General features: G+C 39.0%; 1 protein-coding gene across 1 annotated transcript in view; it reads right to left on the bottom strand.

Annotated features, from left to right (window-relative positions):
* FREM1 (FRAS1 related extracellular matrix 1) overlaps nt 1–19,593 on the bottom strand; it is a 68,585-nt gene that overhangs the window by 9,138 nt on the left and 39,854 nt on the right. The window contains exons 25-35 of the mRNA XM_051768167.1: nt 14,348–14,762; nt 12,944–13,145; nt 12,370–12,514; nt 10,072–10,201; nt 8,578–8,650; nt 7,554–7,703; nt 6,123–6,361; nt 5,395–5,442; nt 4,957–5,115; nt 4,563–4,688; nt 3,755–3,870 (exon numbers count right to left, since the gene is read on the bottom strand). Coding sequence (XP_051624127.1) covers nt 3,755–3,870; nt 4,563–4,688; nt 4,957–5,115; nt 5,395–5,442; nt 6,123–6,361; nt 7,554–7,703; nt 8,578–8,650; nt 10,072–10,201; nt 12,370–12,514; nt 12,944–13,145; nt 14,348–14,762 — 1,803 coding nt within the window. The remainder of the gene's footprint in view (nt 1–3,754; nt 3,871–4,562; nt 4,689–4,956; nt 5,116–5,394; nt 5,443–6,122; nt 6,362–7,553; nt 7,704–8,577; nt 8,651–10,071; nt 10,202–12,369; nt 12,515–12,943; nt 13,146–14,347; nt 14,763–19,593) is intronic.

Here is a 19,593-nt window from a genome sequence, read left to right as displayed (position 1 = left end):
TATATTTCTGTGTTAAAAAGCCCACTTGAAATTGTTCCTATGGGCTTTAAAACTTTTGCCATCAAATCAAGAGCATCCTTTATCTTTGAGCAGTTGCCTAAATTAGGAAATATTTTGGGTAGCTATTGACCTTGAAGTAGAAGTGGAAAACACTTAGCACAAAGACTTTACTGATTTTTCATTAAATTATCCAATAAGTTTTAAAGAGTCTTGTACCATTTTGTTAAATTTAACCTCAGAAGAAGCACATTTGATTAGGTATGGTCTCCATAGGACAAGAGAATATTTAATTTTAACTGCTGTAGTAAATCCACGTCCTATACTGATGTTGAAGGAGGTGGGGGTGACTGAGAGGCTGCGCTCATTCCAGTCTTTTGTTTGATCACCTATCCTGATGCCTTGAAATAGGTGTCTAGTGTTGCTTACGACACCTTGTAGTATTCAGAACATTCAGATGAGTGGCAGACATGATGCAGAGCTTGCAGGAGCCCTGCACTTCCAGAATGGCAGTTCAAAGTCAGACAAGATACAATAGACTCTAGGTACCTGAATTCCCATGTTGGAGTCACTCGTAATACTGTAAGTTAAACCTGTCACTTACAGAACCAGCACAGTTTTAGGAGAGGAGGGCAGCAAGCTCCATCCTGCTTTGCAGTAGGCAACACTGAGCCATCCTAAAGGATCTAACCTATTATGTTAGATGTGGTTCTGCCTATGATTCCCAAGGATTGAAGCCATATGCAGCTAATACACTAACACCAAACAAAATAACTGCCCCTGACTTACATAGCTAGCAGTAAAGGATCTGAAATCTGACCATATTTGAGCTCTATTTAAATGTTCAAGAAGATAAAGGTATAATATGACTAACAAAGCAAAAGACACAACCTTGGGTTCTGTCTATCCAGTCCTGTTCCATCCCCTCAGTGGCAGCAGTGAAACCATCTCACATGTGAGTGAGCCCTGCTGTACTGACCCTTGGGGAGGATGTGTTCCTATGGGATAAACAAGAACTGTGACATAAATCACCAAAATTGCTTCTAAATCAGGCTGCTGTGGGATCACTCAGCCGTAATATCCCCCAGATGCTTCTCTTCATAGTGCCAAGAACCTCTTCATGCATACAAACAAAGCTAGAGCAACTTGCATCATGACACGAATTTATGTGTTCCGCTTCTAACCTGCACATGGAAACTGAAGGAAAGGTTGGTATATTACCTGCAACAAATGGATGCAATGTGTGTCAATAAAAGCCCAGATCTGCATAAGCAGATCTGCATAAGCCCCTGCATATATAGTTATGTCCAGACAACAACTGCTTACACAAGAAATTGATAGCATTGCTTTCATGGAATATAATCACAGAATATCAGGTTGGAAGGAAACTCAAGGATCATCTGGTCCAACCCCTCTGGCAAAAGCACAGTCCAGCCAAGATGGGCCAGCACCCTGTCCAGATGAACCTTAAAAATGTCTGATGTCGGGGAATCCACCACTCCTCTGGGGAAACTATTCTAATGGATGGTCTCATTGTGAAAAAAAGTCTTCTCTTGTGTCTAATTGGAATCTCACCAGGAGTAACTTGTTCCCATTGCTGCTTATCTTTTCTGCGTGACTCCTTGTAGAAAGGGAGTCTCCATCTTCCTTGTAGAATCCCTTTAAACGCTGGAACATGGTGATAAGGGCTCCCCTAAACCTTCTTTCCTCGCATGGCAGGCTTTCCAGTCTTTTGATCATCTTTGTGGTCCTTCTCTGGACCCTCTGCAGCCTGCCCACTTCTTTTTTGTACAGCTTGTTGCCCAGTCCATCAGCTCAGGATAGCAATGTTTCCTCAAGGAGGCTAGGAGGTTGGTTACTTGGAGACTGTTAGTGAATCAACTTTACCAGTGCTTGTGCTTTTCCCCTGTTCTGTGTAATAGAAAAAGTCTAGCAAGACAAATGAATAGAAGTTTAAAGTAATGTCATTTTTGTAGTAATAAAAAATTATTCTTTTTCAGTGAAGTTGGCTGATTTACTGAAAGTCAGTTCTAATATTTTCATTTAATGCTTGCTTGATCTATTAAAAATTGAGATTGACCTCCGTGTTGGTTTTACTTCCTTATTTGAAATATCAACTATTTAAATGTCAACAGAGTAAGTATTAATAACAGAAATACCACAATCAGTGGCAGTGGTGATTGCCAGGAGGAGATGGGAAAAAGCACAGAACAAAATTTACTAAGTTATCTTCTTGTCTCATTTTAAGTGTGTTCCTGAGATTGTGCTTTTGTAAATCAGTTCCAGATAAAGCTTTCTAAGTCTATGCTAGTATGACATTTATTGAATCATCACTGCCCTAGGATTCACTTCCTTGTGGACTCAGTGATATGCCTTGACATTTTGTGCAGGTGTTTAACACAGTCATTTACTTACTGTTGCTTTCATTTATTTACTGCTCTTCAGTTTAATATCTACATTGTACAGTATAGCCTTCATCAAGAAGTTACCACCTACAAAAAATGTGGGTCCCCAGAAGCACACTCTTTTTGGAGATGGGAAACACCTCCCAGTAGAGTGACATATATTCCCAAGGCATCAATTGAACATTGAAGCCTTCAGAAAAAAAATATAAAATATCACTATTTACAGCCTTTTTTGCATAAATACCATAATAAATGCAGACAATAGAAAACAATTTCAGGAGCCGAAATTTTAAGTAAACCAAGTAGTCATGTGAAATTTGGGGTGAGCTCACAAGAGCAGGTAACATTTACATTTTAGCAAAGAATATCTTCCAATAGCTGGGAGGTATTAGAACCAACACTTTTATTTTGTATGTTACCAAGACAACATGATCTGGCATAACTGAGTGGAATGAATCAAGGTTTGTTATGAATGCTTGGCCAGGATTCATGTTTCCTGCATGTCCTTCCACTGCTTACGGAATATATTCTGTTTCTTTCATTTCCGAGTCTTCCCTGTTCTAATTTTCCTTTTACGGAGTAACAGAGAGGTCTTTTTAAGCCTTTGCTATTATTCAGATTGGTCTTTGACCTGATGGTCATAATTCAGTACAAGGTAGAGAGAATGCATGATCCTAGGGCAAGCTTCATTTTACCATGGCTAGCATTTCTTCCAGTGCTAACTTAATGCTCTTAAAACCAAAATCACAAAGCAGATGCCCAAAGAGCAAGACTGTCAGGGTTTTTATTTGAATCTTACTTTGAGACAACTATTACTGTTGTTGTTGTTGTTGCTGCTGCTGTTGTGGTTATACCTTTATTTATCCTTAAAAAGTCAGAAATATACTGTTAAATTGAAAGTTAAAGTTTTCAAGTAGTTACAGAATCTGCAGAGCTGCATCTTCAGAAAAATACAGTGAGGCACACAGGAGCTGGCAACCTCTTACTGTTGCTATATCAAGTGAAGGTAGAGCCAAGGAAGTGGTGGGTCAGAGAGGATGAAAGCCTGAGTCATTGCTGTATTTCTCTTCTCTCAGACTAACTCTCCCATTAGGAAATATCCTTAATGCAAGTGGACAACGTTGGAAATTTGTGCTGGGAATACGGTAGCATCACCACCTGAAACTTTATGAGACTAACAGTATTTCTATCCTCCACTGGATCTGAATCCCAAAAATTGTTCTGGTTTTTTTTTGGGAACTGTGTAGAACAGCCAAATTGGGGCATATCTGATTAAATTTGGCCTCAAGAGCAGCATTCAGCTCAGGGCAACAGCAGTGCACATCGAACACATTTGCATGGTGGTCGCTTACTGTTCTCTGCAAGCCCGAGCAGCAGTGTTCCAGGTGACCTTGTGATTCACTACCAGGAAGTAGCAGCTGCCTTCATGATAACTCCATCCAGAAGGACATTTCTTCATGCTTACCTCCTAAAATAAAAGAAGAAAAGGTAAAACAGACTTATGCTCACAGTGATCTGTGAGCAGATGTCTGTGCACAGATAGTCTGTACACTAATGCCCAGAATTAAACTGAGCATGAACTTCAATGTGTATCAATAAAGCTACAGCATTGCTTAAAAGATTTAAATAAATAAGTGCTTGCCAGAGGAGGCTACAATTTATAATTAGTAGTTTTAATGGTGACAACAGGTTTCAGTTCAAAAATCCTCCAAAGAGATTGTATTATTTTGGACACCACTGACTGTGTCCCGCAGTCTGCATAGGCAATGCAGTGCAACAAAATTCAGCATAACATCTTACGTGATGGAGGGAATGTATGTTTACAGAATACCTAAGTAAGCTGATTTCACTAACTGCTACTCATTCTCTCACAGAGTTCATTCCTGAACTGTCTTATGCCCACATACTCACAAGCACCAAGGCACCAGTGCTCACATGGTTTGTCCAGGAGCACCTGTGGATGACAGAGAGGAAAGGCAACCCCAGCAGTCAAGTCCTCATCATATTTCTGGGAAACTTTTATTTCTGCTGAAAGCAAACCTACTCTGGACAACACTTTTATTCCCTGAACAAGTTAAAAGAAAGTAATTTGTTTGAGAGTATCACTCATTGCAGACTTCATACTCTGGCTTAGGTGCATACTCATGGCTACATTTTTACCTTGCTTTGGGAATTCCAGAATTTCCATGTTATCCCGTCACACTGAAATAACTTTTGAGTGCTTTCTTCATAATGCAAGAGACCCTTTAAATCTGGTGTACAAGCCTTCGGAAAAGAGTAAAAGTCCTGGAAAGAGAAAATGTCATTATAACATTAGAAGGAAAATAATTACACAAAACAAACAAGCAACATGAAATAGATTAATTAAGCCTTATATTAAAATTTTATGCCATGAAAACTTTTCAAAGGCTGAGTTGCTATCTGTGTATTGGTTAAGCTCAGCTTTGGAATGGGAAGGGTTAGGCTGCAGATCTCAGAGGTGTTAAATCAATTTGGAAAACAGCATGACTGAAGACAGATGGTGAAAATGCCTATGAAACAAAATGTTTCATACCTTATGTCTTGAACTTGGTTCAGATGCAAGTTCTGCCTTATCAGCCTGTGGGATTTCTATCTTCTTAGAGGAGATGACATTTACCTGTGGTTTTGCCCTCTTGTTAGTTTTAGCTGATGAGGTGTCATCCTCTATTTTGAGTGATACCATCCCATGATACTTTGTTTTACAGTATCACACATGCAAGAAGAACAAGAGAGGGAAAAGAGAGGGTTAGTACATACAAACAACTCTTAAATAAACTAAATAAATAATAATAAAAATTAATTATAATACAAATTGTTGTAAATCAAGGGAAAATTACACCAAAGGAAAAGAAAGATACATAGGAAAATAACATACTGGTCATAACAAATTATTAAAAGTGATAAAGCCTGGAAAGAACAGAATCAGAAAGAAATCACAGAAATGGATGACCAATACTCATAATGCTCTTACTTTGAAAACCACATCTGTTCCATTTCTAAATACAGATGAAGGCTGAACCTGAAAAAAGCAGAACAGCAGAATGAGATGAGCATATTCATGCATTATAGAAACAAATAGACTTTATGCAAAATTTACTACAAGATCTAGGTTATAAATCATGAAGAGTATGTCTAGGTTTTAGTTCTTTCTCTTTCAGAATAGAAATGGATAAGCTCTGAAAACAGCCATTAAAAAGCACAAATTACAAGCGTCTTTATGAACGGATTCCATTAACTTTTAAGGTTACAGTAGCAGAAAGTTATTAAACCACCTAGCTAAACCAATATAACTTAAGCAGGAAAATCAGTGGGCAAGATTTAAATAACTGTTTCCTGTTTAAGCTAACAGTATTTTCAGCTTTAGAGCTTCAGTACCAGATGCACAAGTTCTATACATTTGCCTGGCTCCACTGACTTCTGTCTTCTAACTGCCCCATAATTTATACAAAATGAGAGGCTTCATAATTACTGAAGTTGTTTGATGCCTGTTTCCTGCCCCAAATCATGTTTTTCTTCCTCTCTTGCACACATGGATTTTTGTGGGGTTTCTTGTTTGGTGTTTTTTTTGGTTTTTTTTTTTTTTGTTTTTTTTATTTTATGGTCAGGTAGGATCACTACAAAAAATGACAGTTTAATGAAGATATCACATCACAATAAATATGCAAATCAGTCAATCACTGAACTACAGAAATGTCTTACTATTCTGCCATTTCCAGTCACTCTCAGCCTGGTCCTTGACCGATTCACCAAGCTGTGCTCCCACCATGGGTCCCCTCCATGCTCTCTTATCCCTTTGGAAGGAGGCAGTGGGATCCCTTCCAGGGAAAAATTGCCAGGCCTGGAAGGTGATGAGGAGCCTTTGGAAACTGGAAACAGTGTTCCTCTCCCCCAGAAGCCATGCTTTCTTTGGCTAGAAGAATGGGAATAGCTGCACTGACCTGAAAGCATAAAAATGGCAGATGGTCAGTTCTAACTGCATGAGCAGATAACTGGTCACATTGATATGGGCACATAAACAGCTTGTCATTAAAAGTTGGATGATTCTTTCACTTGAAGTAGTTGATTTGCTGTTTGTTTAGTCATCCTCATTTCTGGGGTTGGCTATGACTATGATTGCAATGCTACCTATATATGTATGTTTTCACATGTGATGCATCTGTCTACCCACAGGTCAGAATTTCAACCAAGCATCTGCTGAAAATACCTGTTTTTCTCCATATATTGGGGTTTGCAGTGCTGTTTTTTTGGTAAGAGAGACAGGTATCTTTAACTACCTTTGGTGATACTTCCATCATGCCCAGACAATTTCCTCCTCTGAAATACAGGACACTATTGTTTCCACAAATTCAGTGTGTCAATTTACATTATGATTTACATTAGGAAAGTTAAGGAGAAAACAAATCTGAAATTTTGAAAGGATTTTTTATAACATGAAGCCTAATTCATTGCAACATAGGTATTTAAAATAGTTTCACTAAACACCAGAAGAAAAAACATTCTTCGGCTTTCAGAGGACTCAGATGCTTTGCTAGTTATTTCTATTTTTCTACAGCTTTTCTATTTTTGTGTTTCTACAGTTGCTTCTTTTTTTGTATGTTTTAGGCACAGAACATCTGACCACTGAAAAACACAATAATAATGCAATCTTAAAAGCCTATACTCTGTAGTGATCACTGCTGTGTGCTGTAAAGTTGTGGACTGTGTTCATTAAGCATGGAATATATATTGCTAAGAGTTGGTTCGTTTGTTAGATTTCTTTTTTGAAAGGAAAATAAATCTTTTGTAGAGATGTATAACTGCTAAACAATAACTGGGAAAAAACACATTCTAATGGACATAAAAACATTTTTTCCCACTTTAATACATGAGAACTGAACTCATGTTGTTATGAAAAGTGTTTTCTTTCCTTATTTTGTGCTCATTGCTTTCTCCATGCTGTGTTTCCTCAGAGGATGCATATGATTGTGTGAGAGAATAAAGGGTTTGCAACTGCTGAGCCTGTTTTCTCTAAGAAGAAATTAAGCTGTTTGAACTAAAGGTGAGTGTTAGGAACAACTTGTGGTTGAAAATAGGTAGCTACTCAGACAAGATTGTCCCACCATCTTAATGATGAGGATCAAAAGAGAATACCTCCTTTTGAGTCCAAAATTTTCACTACAGCTCTTGTCCGTGTGCCAAGAACAGCATTCACAGGGGAGTTCAGAACTACTTCAAAGACTTCATCATCTTCCTCTAATCCATCGCAGGTAATTGCTATATTCCATGTCTTGGTTGACATTCCTAATGAAAATAAACATTTTAATTACTCTTTAAGTGCTATTTCAATCAATCAGGATGTCAAAGAAATATATTAATTAACATGTCTGCAGCTAGAATGGAGTAGCTTGTGTATACTGTTGTGCTCCTACCAACTGACTGGACTCCTGCTGTTCTTCCAAATAACATTAAGTTTGAATTTGTTCCTGGGCAATGATGGTTCTGTTCAAGTACACACAATGTAACAAAAAGCTGCTGTAGATGTGCAAAATGGCACTGGAGTACATAGATTTTAGTACATTGCAATTTTCAAGAGAAAATCGTAGGGTTTTTATCTAAAAAGCCTAATTTTAGAGATGGAACAGTTATTCAAAAGGCCTGCAAATGGATCAAAGACTGTCTTGGATTGAAGTGCAACCTTTTAGGCAGATTTTATACTTGTTCACAAGATTTTTGCATGATTCCTTGCCTTTCCTGAGTAACTTCTAGCTTCCATTATGTGAATGAGAAAAGATCTTGTAACCCTTGAATAACTGCAGTTGTACTCAGTTTTGTTCAAATTTGTGTCCTGGGCTTTACTAATTATGACTGAAGTTTTTAAAGCATCTCACAGCTCAATTCAGGATGAGTCCTCCCCAGCCTAGCTGTAGGGAGATTAGGAGTCGTCATTTCAGCACTTTTTGTATTTTAACTAATGTAAAGGGACCCTATACCATCTCACCCTAAGTATTAAGGATACTAATTCACAAAGGAAGCCCTTCCAGAAAATGAGTCCCAAGTGTCTTTAATACTATTTGGCTCCTCTGGTTAAAGATACGTAGCAGATTTCACTCTCCAAAGCAAGAGTTTACATTTTCTGTGAATTAATTTTAGAATTATTCTGTGCATTGGTTCATACCTGGATCAAACTGAACAAGCTTAGAGGGAGTCACTGTAAAGTCCTTTCCCAGCATAGCAGATATTTCATTGACCTGAGAAGAAATCAAGCAGTAAATGCCAAGCTGTGACCTGTTTCACCAAACCACAGCATTCTGCTGTGTGCTGAAGCTATTGTGCACCTCTTCAAGGAGTCTCAAATAGACAGGCCAACCCATACATGTGCTTCGGCTGGAAAAAAAGATAAAGACCTAAAGAATATATCTTGTGATGTACTACTGGCATTCTGTCCTTGCTCATGGCTTAAAATACACATCATCAAAAAAAAATTTGCTGATCTTATGATTTTGCCTCATTCCCTCTCACATTGCTACTTGACAGCACGAGGTGACACTGCTGTTCTCTGTGCCTGGGGACCCTGACATTACCTGGCCCCTGGACAGGCACATCCTGTCATCTCAGATAAGCAGCAACAACCTGGCCGCATTTTCTTATTTAGCCCTTTGTGATGTCTTGGAAGAAGTGTTTGTACACACAGCTGTCTGTCAGCCCCAAAGACTCTTTGGGATAGACAAGAACCCCTATATATATAAATATAGGGACTCCAGCAACTACCTGAATTTTCATAGGGGATCACCAGAGGACAACAGTTTCCACACTTGAGTTCTTGATACTGGGATCAATTTCACTGGTCTGTTTAGTCTAGTGACAGAGTAGAATCACTCTGTCACTCTGTCTAGTGACAGAGTAGATCAGAGTCCATGAAGGATAGGACAGGATAGCCCCCAGTGGAGTCAATAGCAGAATACCCACTACCTTCAGTAGAAGAAAAAATCAAAATTGTGTTTCCAATCAGGGCTACAATCCTGAGAAACTGTGAGGGGAAGAAGTAGTATTTCTCTAGCAAGGGGAGATGGTAAAATCCTGGAAATTCCATTTTTATGAGGAAAGATAAAATTTGTGAAGGCAAGTTGCACAAAACCTGTTTTACAAAACTATAACGTGCAGGCTTCAGTCTAATTTTTTTGACAGTAGAGAAAGGCTGTCACTGAAGATATAGGGGTTTTTAAGACTTTTTCCTAGGTTAAGGGTAGTAGGGGGAGAAATGGGAAACGCTACCATGGCTGTGTAGTTGAAACCTCTATAGCTCCTGGGCTTCTCCAGCCTGAGTAGGGAAAACAAAAGCCCCAAGGCCCCACATTGCTCAAAGCCTGGATTTTTAAGTGGCAAATCCTGGAAACCAAGCTTCTGAGCACAGTGCCAGAGGAAACTGCCTGCTTTACTTTTCCATCAAAACTGAAATACTTCTCCAAAACATTCCAGGCTTGGTTAATCAGCATTTCTACTTAAAACTCAGGAAGTTTTGTCAGAAATATTTCAGACATCTGTGGTAGCAAGGACAATGTCCCAGTAAGTCTGGATTGAATCACATGGCCTACCTTTTAAGTCTGAGGAAGAAATTAGCAGGCTTACTTATTGCTAAGTTTACATTCAGGACATTGGTTTTTGACTTTACCTTCACAGTGATAAAGGCAGACTCTACTGAGTGTCCTGCCCTGGTGATTTTCAGAGACACCACTCCTACGCTCTCACACACTTCATATTCAGTCTGTTGCATTTCAATCCGAGACCACCTTAGCTCCAATCTGTGGGAGAGGAAGGAATGCAGGTGTGAAGCAAAGCCACCCACCAGCCACCCCCAGCCCTTGATTGTGTGAAGAGCCATTTCTCTCCGACTGTTGATTTAGCCAATACACATACTGAGTCTTTCAACATATGTGATTTAGCTGATTAGGAAGAGGCTGTAGTAAATCTTCCAGACCAACCCTCATCCACCCTAAACCAGGCCTGAACCTTGTTTCACAACCAAAGGGGTTCTGCAGGAAATTTGAGAAGAGCAGTTTATCTGTAACACCAAACAGGCCAAGACAAGCTATCACTTTTTTTCCTGCTTCCCTTTAGCCTTCTGGTTGTATTATACTCTCACTTCCCATTTTTTTGCTGCAATATCCTCCTTTCTGCCCACCTTCCTTCATTGATCCTCTACCTTTCCTCCTGTAGCATATAGAGCACGCTCTAAGACTTCACTGCCTCTGTGCCAGCACCCTCCCCACTCCCCTTACTTTACTACTCTGTGTACTTTGCTCTTCAACTCTTCACCCTGGCTGAGTTCAGGTGTTCCATACACTGAATTTTAGAATTGTTTATGGTGAGGGTGTGACTGAACCTCAGAAGATCGCATGCTGCACAGGGTAGTCAATAAAAATCTCACCTTTGTAAAAGCTGTGATAAAAATTATTGAGAGTCAGAGAGGAATGAAAGAGAGCGCAAAGAAAAAAAATGAGCTGAGCTACTTACAAAATAATTTGAAGTTTTCTAAAACCTTCTAGACCTTTCATGGTTGACTAGCTCTAACACCAGTGGAAGTTTCCTCCTGTCCTCCTTTATCCTCTGATGCTAATCTTGGGGGCAACCCATTTAGAAGCTGGTTTGCTTTATTTTTGCTAAAAAGGATGGATGTGCCAGATGTAGCCCAGCAGCATTCAGATAATAGCTGGGACATCAACAACAAATGAAATTTGTATTTTGAACCAGTGATCTTTAGATGATAAATAGCTTAAATAAAAAAGTATCTCACGAGCTTTTAAATCTAGTATTAAAATATTATTTTTTCACTTAAAGCCAAATTCCCCTTCGATCTACTAATGTATAACTTCACTGAAACTCCTATTTTCCATTAAAAAGAGCTTTTTTTTGCTCTCTTCCTAAAGTTGTGCTACACATTGGTTCTCATAAACAAGAAGTCACACTTTACCATGAGAAGTGGCATCATATAATGGTGGTTTTAATATTGGTTCTTCTGTGAGCCAGCACAGAGCAGCTGGGCAGTGCTCAGGCTGTCCATGTTCAGATGTGTTTGTGTATGGGGACATCTTTTGGCACAGCCCATAACTGCCGAAGAGCTCCCTCCAGCTCTGCTTGAGCTCTGCTTGATCCCTGTCCTCTCTCAAGCCTGCGGGGAAGTGCTCTGCCCCTGGAGCCAGCTCTCTGCTCTTTTTCTTTCTCTATGAGTCTGGTTGGTGAGTGGCCAGTTTAGCCCAGGAAAATAGCATTGGTTATTTTTTTTGCCATTTTTATTACTTATTAAACAAGTTGATTTAACATTTAGTCCTATTTTCAGAAATTAACAGAAACATTGCCTATGCTGAAGGGCTACTCCTACTTAAAGCTTTTATCATCAAGCACAGTTCAGATGATATTCTAATTTTTCTATGGGAGGTTTACCATACGTCACAAGGAAATTTGGATAATATGCCTAATATAAGCAGTGGATGACAAAGAAGATGCTGTGTACTCTTCACCTCCTTTCAGTGCTCTTTTGCAGAAGTATGTCTCATAGCTTTATCACTTGAGAGCATCCCTTCCATTGCAATCTCAAGCTTGTGAAAAATGCACTACCACCAGCACAGGGCAAGAGTGACCTGCAGCTGCAGAGCCATGTTCATGACACAGTAATCCCATCCCTCAGCAGCCAGCATCTCAGATCTCCAAATGCCCAACTGCCACTTAGAGTAAACTCCATTTTCCTTTCCTAAGAGGCCCCAAAGGCCCTTGAGAACTATGACCCACTCTAAACTGGAGCTAACCCCTTATATTTCACCTCCTCGAGGGAAGAAAACCTCCTCTACTCCCACAAAGGCAATGGCAGTTTGAGGAGCAGCTATCTGTGTTCATGTCTGTGTGGATCCAAGCCCAGCACCAGTTCGTGAGCCCCGGGGTGTGGTGAGCACATATCACAGAGGGTCACAGCTACCTTTGGGGCCCTGCAGAGTTTCCTCTGGCATCCATGACTTGAAACTCAAAGTTGTCAGAATTCACTTCCTGTGACAGGTTGATGACATAAAGTATGATTTTGTTGTTTAAATCCTTTTGGCTAAACCCTTCCCGAATGAGTCCACCTGGGAAAGACGAGTAATATGCAGATGCATCAAAAATCTCTTAATAACAGCTTATATAAACTCTTTTCAACGTTTTTGTTGAAAATCTGAACTTACAGAAAAGTGGTTTTATACCTAAACATCAACATCCCAGTCCATTATAAGCCCAGTTGTTTTCTGTGTGACATCTTTATCAAAAGGCCAAGTTTGATATTAATCTTTTTTTTTCTTGATACAAACAAAAAATAGTTTCCCAACAGAAGACACTAACGATAATCTCATAATGAATATGAGACTCAGGTTTCATAATAAAAGTTTTTTTACTGCATTCAAAGTTTGCCCAAAGTTTGCTAAGAAATTTTGATTCCTTCTGTCAAGCAAACATTAACAGGGTAGGTTTTGGGGTCTGGTCTGCTAGTCCCAAAATACAGAGCATATAGAAGAAATCACCTGTTGTTGTATTTTCCAGGTAGCCATAATGAGGACCTTGCAAAATCTTAAAAATTATTTTGTCATCTTCTGTATTGGGGTCAGATGCCTTCAGGGACCTGGCAGTAATATAGATCCCATAATTGCCATTATTCAGCAGTTCCACATCAGAAAAGCAATGGAGATGAATAATTTTTGGTGCCATTTTGTCCAAATGATCCACCTAAATCAAAGTTAAACATTCATTTTACAGCATCAGGACATTCTCTGTCCTACTTTTGCTGAAAGCACAGTAGCCGGCTCAGGGTGACAATAGCCACTTTGGCTCACAGTCTGCTGCAGATATCTGATTTCCAGTTAAGTTCTGTTTCACATGAGAAGTTTCCAGGCCCAGATTGCCCATCACTTGCCATTAGCAGCAGGTTACAGAACACCTGGGGAGGGTAACACAAATTCCCTGTGCCTCTGCCCTGATGTCCCACACTCCCCATAGTCCTTCTCATTTTTCATGTGATTTTCTACATAGCAAAAGGTAACTTCAGCAAAGGTTTGTCACCTCTGTTTTACAGTAACAGGCATGGAAACCTAAGGATTATGATAATCACGGTAATAGACATGGCTAATGTCTCCTCAAATCTGTTCCACCTTTCACAACTTCTGATGAACATGCTAGCATTCCACACTGATTGTTGCTGTTCCCATATCTCACCCCCTGCTGAAATTGCACTCTTCGTAACTTGAAACTTTGTCATCAGGAAATGTTGGCAGCCTACTTATTAGTATCAGTGTTTTGAAACATCCAGAATTTTGACATACAATGCAACTAGGCCTACTTCGTGCACTGAAACATGCCAGCTACATGCAAGGAATCATAGCAAATACATCTGAGCGCATGACAAAGTGTAAAGAACTGACAATGGAGGAAATGGGAACTAAACAGAAAGATTCTAGCAAAGAAAGGAAGAATCACAGCAGGCATCTTACAAAAAACCAGAAGACAGGCTCCCTGGTTGTGGAAGCAAAGTGGCTGTAATTCAAGAGTCCTGTGACATGAAGATCAACAGTTACCCTTGCATCTCTCATGTGCAAGTCACAGGGTCAGGCATCAAGTGGGAAAGCAGAGCAGGAAGAAGTTCAATATTTCCCAAAGCTGGTCTCAACTATATAGTTGAGATTTCTATGTAAAATATTTTAGTGTTTAAGTATTACATGTATAAGTATCTACTTGTTTATGTTTACGCATTGTGTCAAGTATTTCATTCTCCATGTTAATTATTCATGGAACACAGGAAGCAAACATTGTAGCTGAAAAATACCTCAGTTAAATCATAGGTTGCAGCAAGTATCAGTTCTCATAAAAATTACTACATTTTTGAGCTTTTCATGCTATTTATCCCTTTAAAGTAGGCCTGTGGTCACACTTGCCTGAATGGTGAATGCCACTGGCTCGGTCTGCACTCTCCCATTCACGATGAAGCCTTGATTAGTCCTATCTGTGGCAACAAATGTAAATCTGTCCATCTGGGAATCCCCACCTCGGTGCTTGTATGCAACATCCCTGTTGTCCACATCTTGCTGTGTGAAATTGTACTGCAGTAGCACAGCCCCACGGTAATAGAGGTGACCATATTGGGGGAGCTGAGCCAAGAGGAAGGTAAGGTTTTCTTTGGCAGTGTCTGGGTCTGAAAGCTGCAGGACATCAGGAGAGAGAAGTGCCATAGCACCTTCCATTGTTTTTAACCCCATGTTCCTAGATAGTGTGGGCAAAGCTTGGTCAAGTGCTTCCAAGGAGATTATGAATGTCCCATTCTTAGTCCTCAGTCCATTGCTGATGGTGAATCTGGTAAAGAGAGGCAAGATAGTCTTCAGCATCTGTTCTTGATTTACCATGTACTGAAATGAAATGATAATGCAGACCTTTACTACAGGACTTGCCTGTGTTGATACTGCAAAAGTAGTAGAGCTGGACTGAGCTCAAACCCAGACAGTGGATGGAGTGGATGTAAAACTTTAAAAAGTAAAAGTAGATGGCCAGGTATTTCACAAGAGTTATAATGCACCTCAGTACTTGCCAGAGGAATGTCTTTGAGGATAAACAGTCATAACAGAGCTGACCTAATCTTCTAGCTCAGATACAGATGGAGCAGAACTAAAATGATGGGCTGGCTGGGGGACTTATTGTAGCCTCTGGTATAAATACACATTGTACACATCCTTAAATGTATCTCCACTTGGTTACCTGGCAGTAGCACCTGCCAGTGAAAGTGTTGGCTTTGTCTACAACATATAGAAAGAGGTATGTAAAGTATAAGATCTGCCTGGACAAGGGTCTATTTTTGGTTTGTTTAGGTTTTGGGGGTTTTTTCTGGTCACTGTTACAAATCTTTTCCACCCAGTAGCCCAAAATTATTTGAAAAACCAAGCTGGAGAAAGATTCATCCTCATCCCGCTTTACGGGTTTGTTTAGGCACTAACCACATCTGTAAATTTCTGTATATTCAGAGGAACTATTTATGTTTCTTTACAAAACTCAAGTAAGGTTTCACTAAAATACTAAGGTATTGGGCAGAACTGTACAAGTTGCCAGGGTAGTTTTAAAAATACCTATACCATATATTTATCAAATGGTCATATCTGCAAAATTCTGGTTCTGTACTGGGAATTTCTATTAATATCAACACAGTTTCTTGTTTCTGTCAAGAAGTAATGTTTCTTTAGATATACTAAAGATTTGATTATGCTCTACAGTTAGATTTCCTTTCAAAAAGAAAAGAAAAGATAAAGGTGTCAAAGGCTGGAGAGAAAATCTGTTGGAAGCTGTGCTGGTTAATGTTATTCGTAGTCACTAGTATAGGGCTGTGGTTTTGATTTGTGCTGGAAATAGTGTTGATAAAACAAGGATATTTTGGTTTTGTTACTGATGAGCAGCACTTGCACAGCCTCAAGGTCTTTTCTGCCCCTCACACTGCCCTACCAGTGAGTAGGCTGGGGGTACACAAGCAGTTGGGAGGGGACACAGCCAGGACAGCTGACCTCAACTGACCCAAAGGATATCCCCAGACCATATGGTGTCTTGCGTAGTGTATAGAGCTGAGGGAAGAAGAAGGAATGAGGAGATGTTTGGAGTGGTGGCATTTGTCTTCCCAAGTCATTGTTATGCATGATGGAACTCTTGCTTTCCTGGGGATGGCTGAACACCTGCCTGCTCATGGGAAGTGAATGAATTCCTTGGTTTGTTTTGCTTGTGAGTGCAGCTTTCACTTTACTTATTAAACAGTCTTTATCTCAACCCAGGAGTTTTCTCACTTTCATTCTTCCAATTCTCTCCTCCATCCTATCAGGCAGGGAGTGAGCAAGCAGCTGCATGGGGCTTTGTTGCCGGCTGGGATTAAACCACGACAGAAGCCTACCAGCTGGGTATGGGCTTTTGCCATACAACTGACAGCATGGTCTGCAGAAATTTATTATCAAATTTAGTGGTGGATAAAAATAAGGAGAAAACCAATCTTTTAGCCTTCAAAATTCATCCTAGATTTCATTGTCAAGACCATTAATTAAGTATTTTTTCTGAAAGGAATTACACGGAACATTGTCATGCCTATAACAAAAACTTTTGAGTGTATATGAAACTAAAAATGGCTTTGCAAATATCTCACGATCCTACATGTTCCATCAACAAACAGTATGCATGAGTTACCTGTCTTTCTACATAAATTTCAGTGATTATGCTGCACAGTACATGCAAAACCATTTTGGAAAGTGGTTTTCACACAGGTTTGTGTTCTGCCTGATCCAAAATGGATCTGCTTTGCAAAGAAATTTGCTTGTGGTAGAGTGGGACAGTTGTTTCAGACTGTATGAGGGCCAGCCTGGCTGGCTTCTTTCCACCTAGCCCTCTTCTACCATACATAAGTGAAATGGAGACTGGCTAACATTTAGGTAGATTATCTGTTTCCTCTTGTTCTCTTGACTGCAGACCTTGAAGATGTGTTTAAAAAAATTACAGGGTCAACACCTGTTTCGTGCCTCAAATGTGAGTGGCTTTCAGTAGGTCATGATGAAGCTTACTGTGTTACACAGACTGTCTATCTAAAACTCCTCACTGCCTTCACCAACGCTGGATGATTAGGGCTTGATCAACTTGTCAACTGGCAGTGTGCCATGAAACAGATGGGAATGAGTATAGGCAGACCAGGGACTATATAGCAGTTAGAAATATGTTTACTGAGGATGGTATTCCCAGCTGGGAACCTAGAGACATCTGTCTGCACTGACCTAATGCTATTGTACCAATGGGAAAGGGGTTCTGCTATTAGTAAGCTATCTGAAATCAAATACAAAACTAGAATAATGATGATAAATACTATGCTAAGGGGAAAAAAAGGGTAAAACACCTTTAGTCAATACCTTAAATCTTCTCTCAAAAATTCTGAAAGATTGAAGCAGGTCAGTTCCTCTCATTCTTTTGATGGCTGTAAAGTAATTTGGATGATGTCTCAAAAATATTTAAGTGAAAGATTTAGATAAGTTCACATAACTGAAGATTCATCCAGTCTTCTACAGAATACCAGATAGGAACAAACCTCCTAGTTATATACATCAGGCTGAAATTTACAATGCAAATTTCATTCACCATTCAGTTTCACAGGTGATGAAACTGCCGGTGCCCAAGACGACCTTTTTCTGCACTTTGGGAGATATTGGTTGTTTATTTCTGGTTTATGTCTGCTTCATTATTTCCTCAGAAATGGAGAGCAGCCAGTATTCTCCTCATTCTGATGAAATTTAGGGGACAACTCCCAGGCCCAGTTTGGAGGACATGTTGCATGGTTTGATTTCACCCCTACCAACATTTCATGCTTTCTGCAGTTTGATGGCAATGGAGTTGGCTAGAGGACCTACCATCTGTCATGGCATTTAAAAGATAAAAATGGAATCATAAATAGTGCCAACTCATTACAAAATTGAGCCAGCATGTCAAAACGGAGAACATTAGCATGTTCTTTTAGTATCCTGCTGCCAGCATCTGATGTCAGATTGCTAATCACTTGAAGTCGTCTGTCCAAACAAGCTCTGCCAAATCTTTCTTCCAGGCCAGCAGCACCAAACAATACAGGTAAATTTATGTCTGAAGTAAGCACTTTAGTGGGAAGTAAAAATCTGGTCACTTAATTCCTCCTCCTGCCATAATTACCCATATAATTAATGTAACCATTCCGTGTTGAAATAATAATAATAATAATAATAATAATAATAATAATAATAATAATAATAATAATAATAATAATAATAATAACAATAATAATAATAATAATAATATTCTGCCAGAATATTTCTATGTCTACACAAAACCAAATGTCTTTCCAAATGATAACATCAAGAAAAATAATTATTGTGATTAAAATAGTTATCAAATATCAATAGTTATCAGATATCAATATTTATTAAAACATTATTTTTATAAGGCTGACTTTCTAGTTTGATTCTTAGTGATTGGCCTAAACATTGGGTTTATCCACATTCCTAGAGTTTTTTGATCTGCTTCCATTAGTGTGATATGGAAGTCATACCTATACAAGCCACACAAGCCACTACTACGCTGCCCAAACTAGGATTGGCATGACTGTGACCTGACTTGCCTAAGCTGATTCTAGTTTTGGTCAAAGTGTTTCACGATCAAGAAACATAAAATCTGGGAAAAACTGTTCACTTTTTCTGCTGTGAGTACAAGTGGATCAGACAAACCTCCTAACTAGAATTTCTACCACATTGAATTTAGTGGAAGGGATAGTTTTAAATGTTTGATTTGAGAAAAGTTTCAAATTTACTTTTGCTTTAAGTATAGATAATGTCACCTGAGCTGTCCCAGTATCATAGGGAGGTTTATTTGATGTCTCCAGGCCCCTCTTGCTTGACTTCCCTGCAAAAAAGCTCTCTAACTGGATGATGCAACATGTTTTTGAATCTTCATCATGTATCACAGAAAAAGCCATTCAGATCAGGAATCCATTAATAAGAGTGTGTAAAAAAAGGGTTTTTTTCTGAATTGCAGCTCTTAGGAGCTAAGTCTTTCATTTTGCTTAGTTACAAATGAAAAACAATAAACTCTTAATTTTGAAATTTACAGTAAGTCTATTTTCTGTCAAAAGCTGTTTTCAGAGGAAATTACCAATGCTAGCAAGAAGCATTCTTCCTTTAGAAATATTATCCTTATTTCTGAGCTTTTCTTTACCCTGAAATTGATCTCTTTTACAAAGCTGTCTGCAAGACTTTGAGCAGCAATACATCTACTCTTTATGTGATGATAACTCATTACATCATTCCACTTTATAAGCAAGGGAGGTTAATTTAAGAACAAAATAAGGAAATACTTTAGGAATGCATCTAGAATAAACTGTTCTCAGAGAAAGGTTTCAGAACCAGATGAAAATAAACTTGAATATCATTAGGTTGCTTAACTGGGCCTATAGGTAAACCTAATGGGTTTACCCCAAGAATTCAAGTGTCTACATGAATTTCTGAGCTATTGTGGTGTCAAAATAGATTAGGAGAACTGGTTTTCATTATGTTCAAGAACTACTTATGAATTCGAAAAGCCCAAAACTTAATGAATATGATAAATAAGAATAGACAAGGAAGCTATTGTTTAATACCTGAATGGATCAGTTTTA

Source organism: Manacus candei, unplaced genomic scaffold (genome assembly GCF_025592945.1).
Source record: "Manacus candei isolate 608988 ecotype Guabito, Panama unplaced genomic scaffold, ASM2559294v1 h1tg000093l, whole genome shotgun sequence".
NCBI lineage: Eukaryota > Metazoa > Chordata > Aves > Passeriformes > Pipridae > Manacus > Manacus candei.
This window is presented reverse-complemented; position numbering and strand designations above follow the sequence as displayed.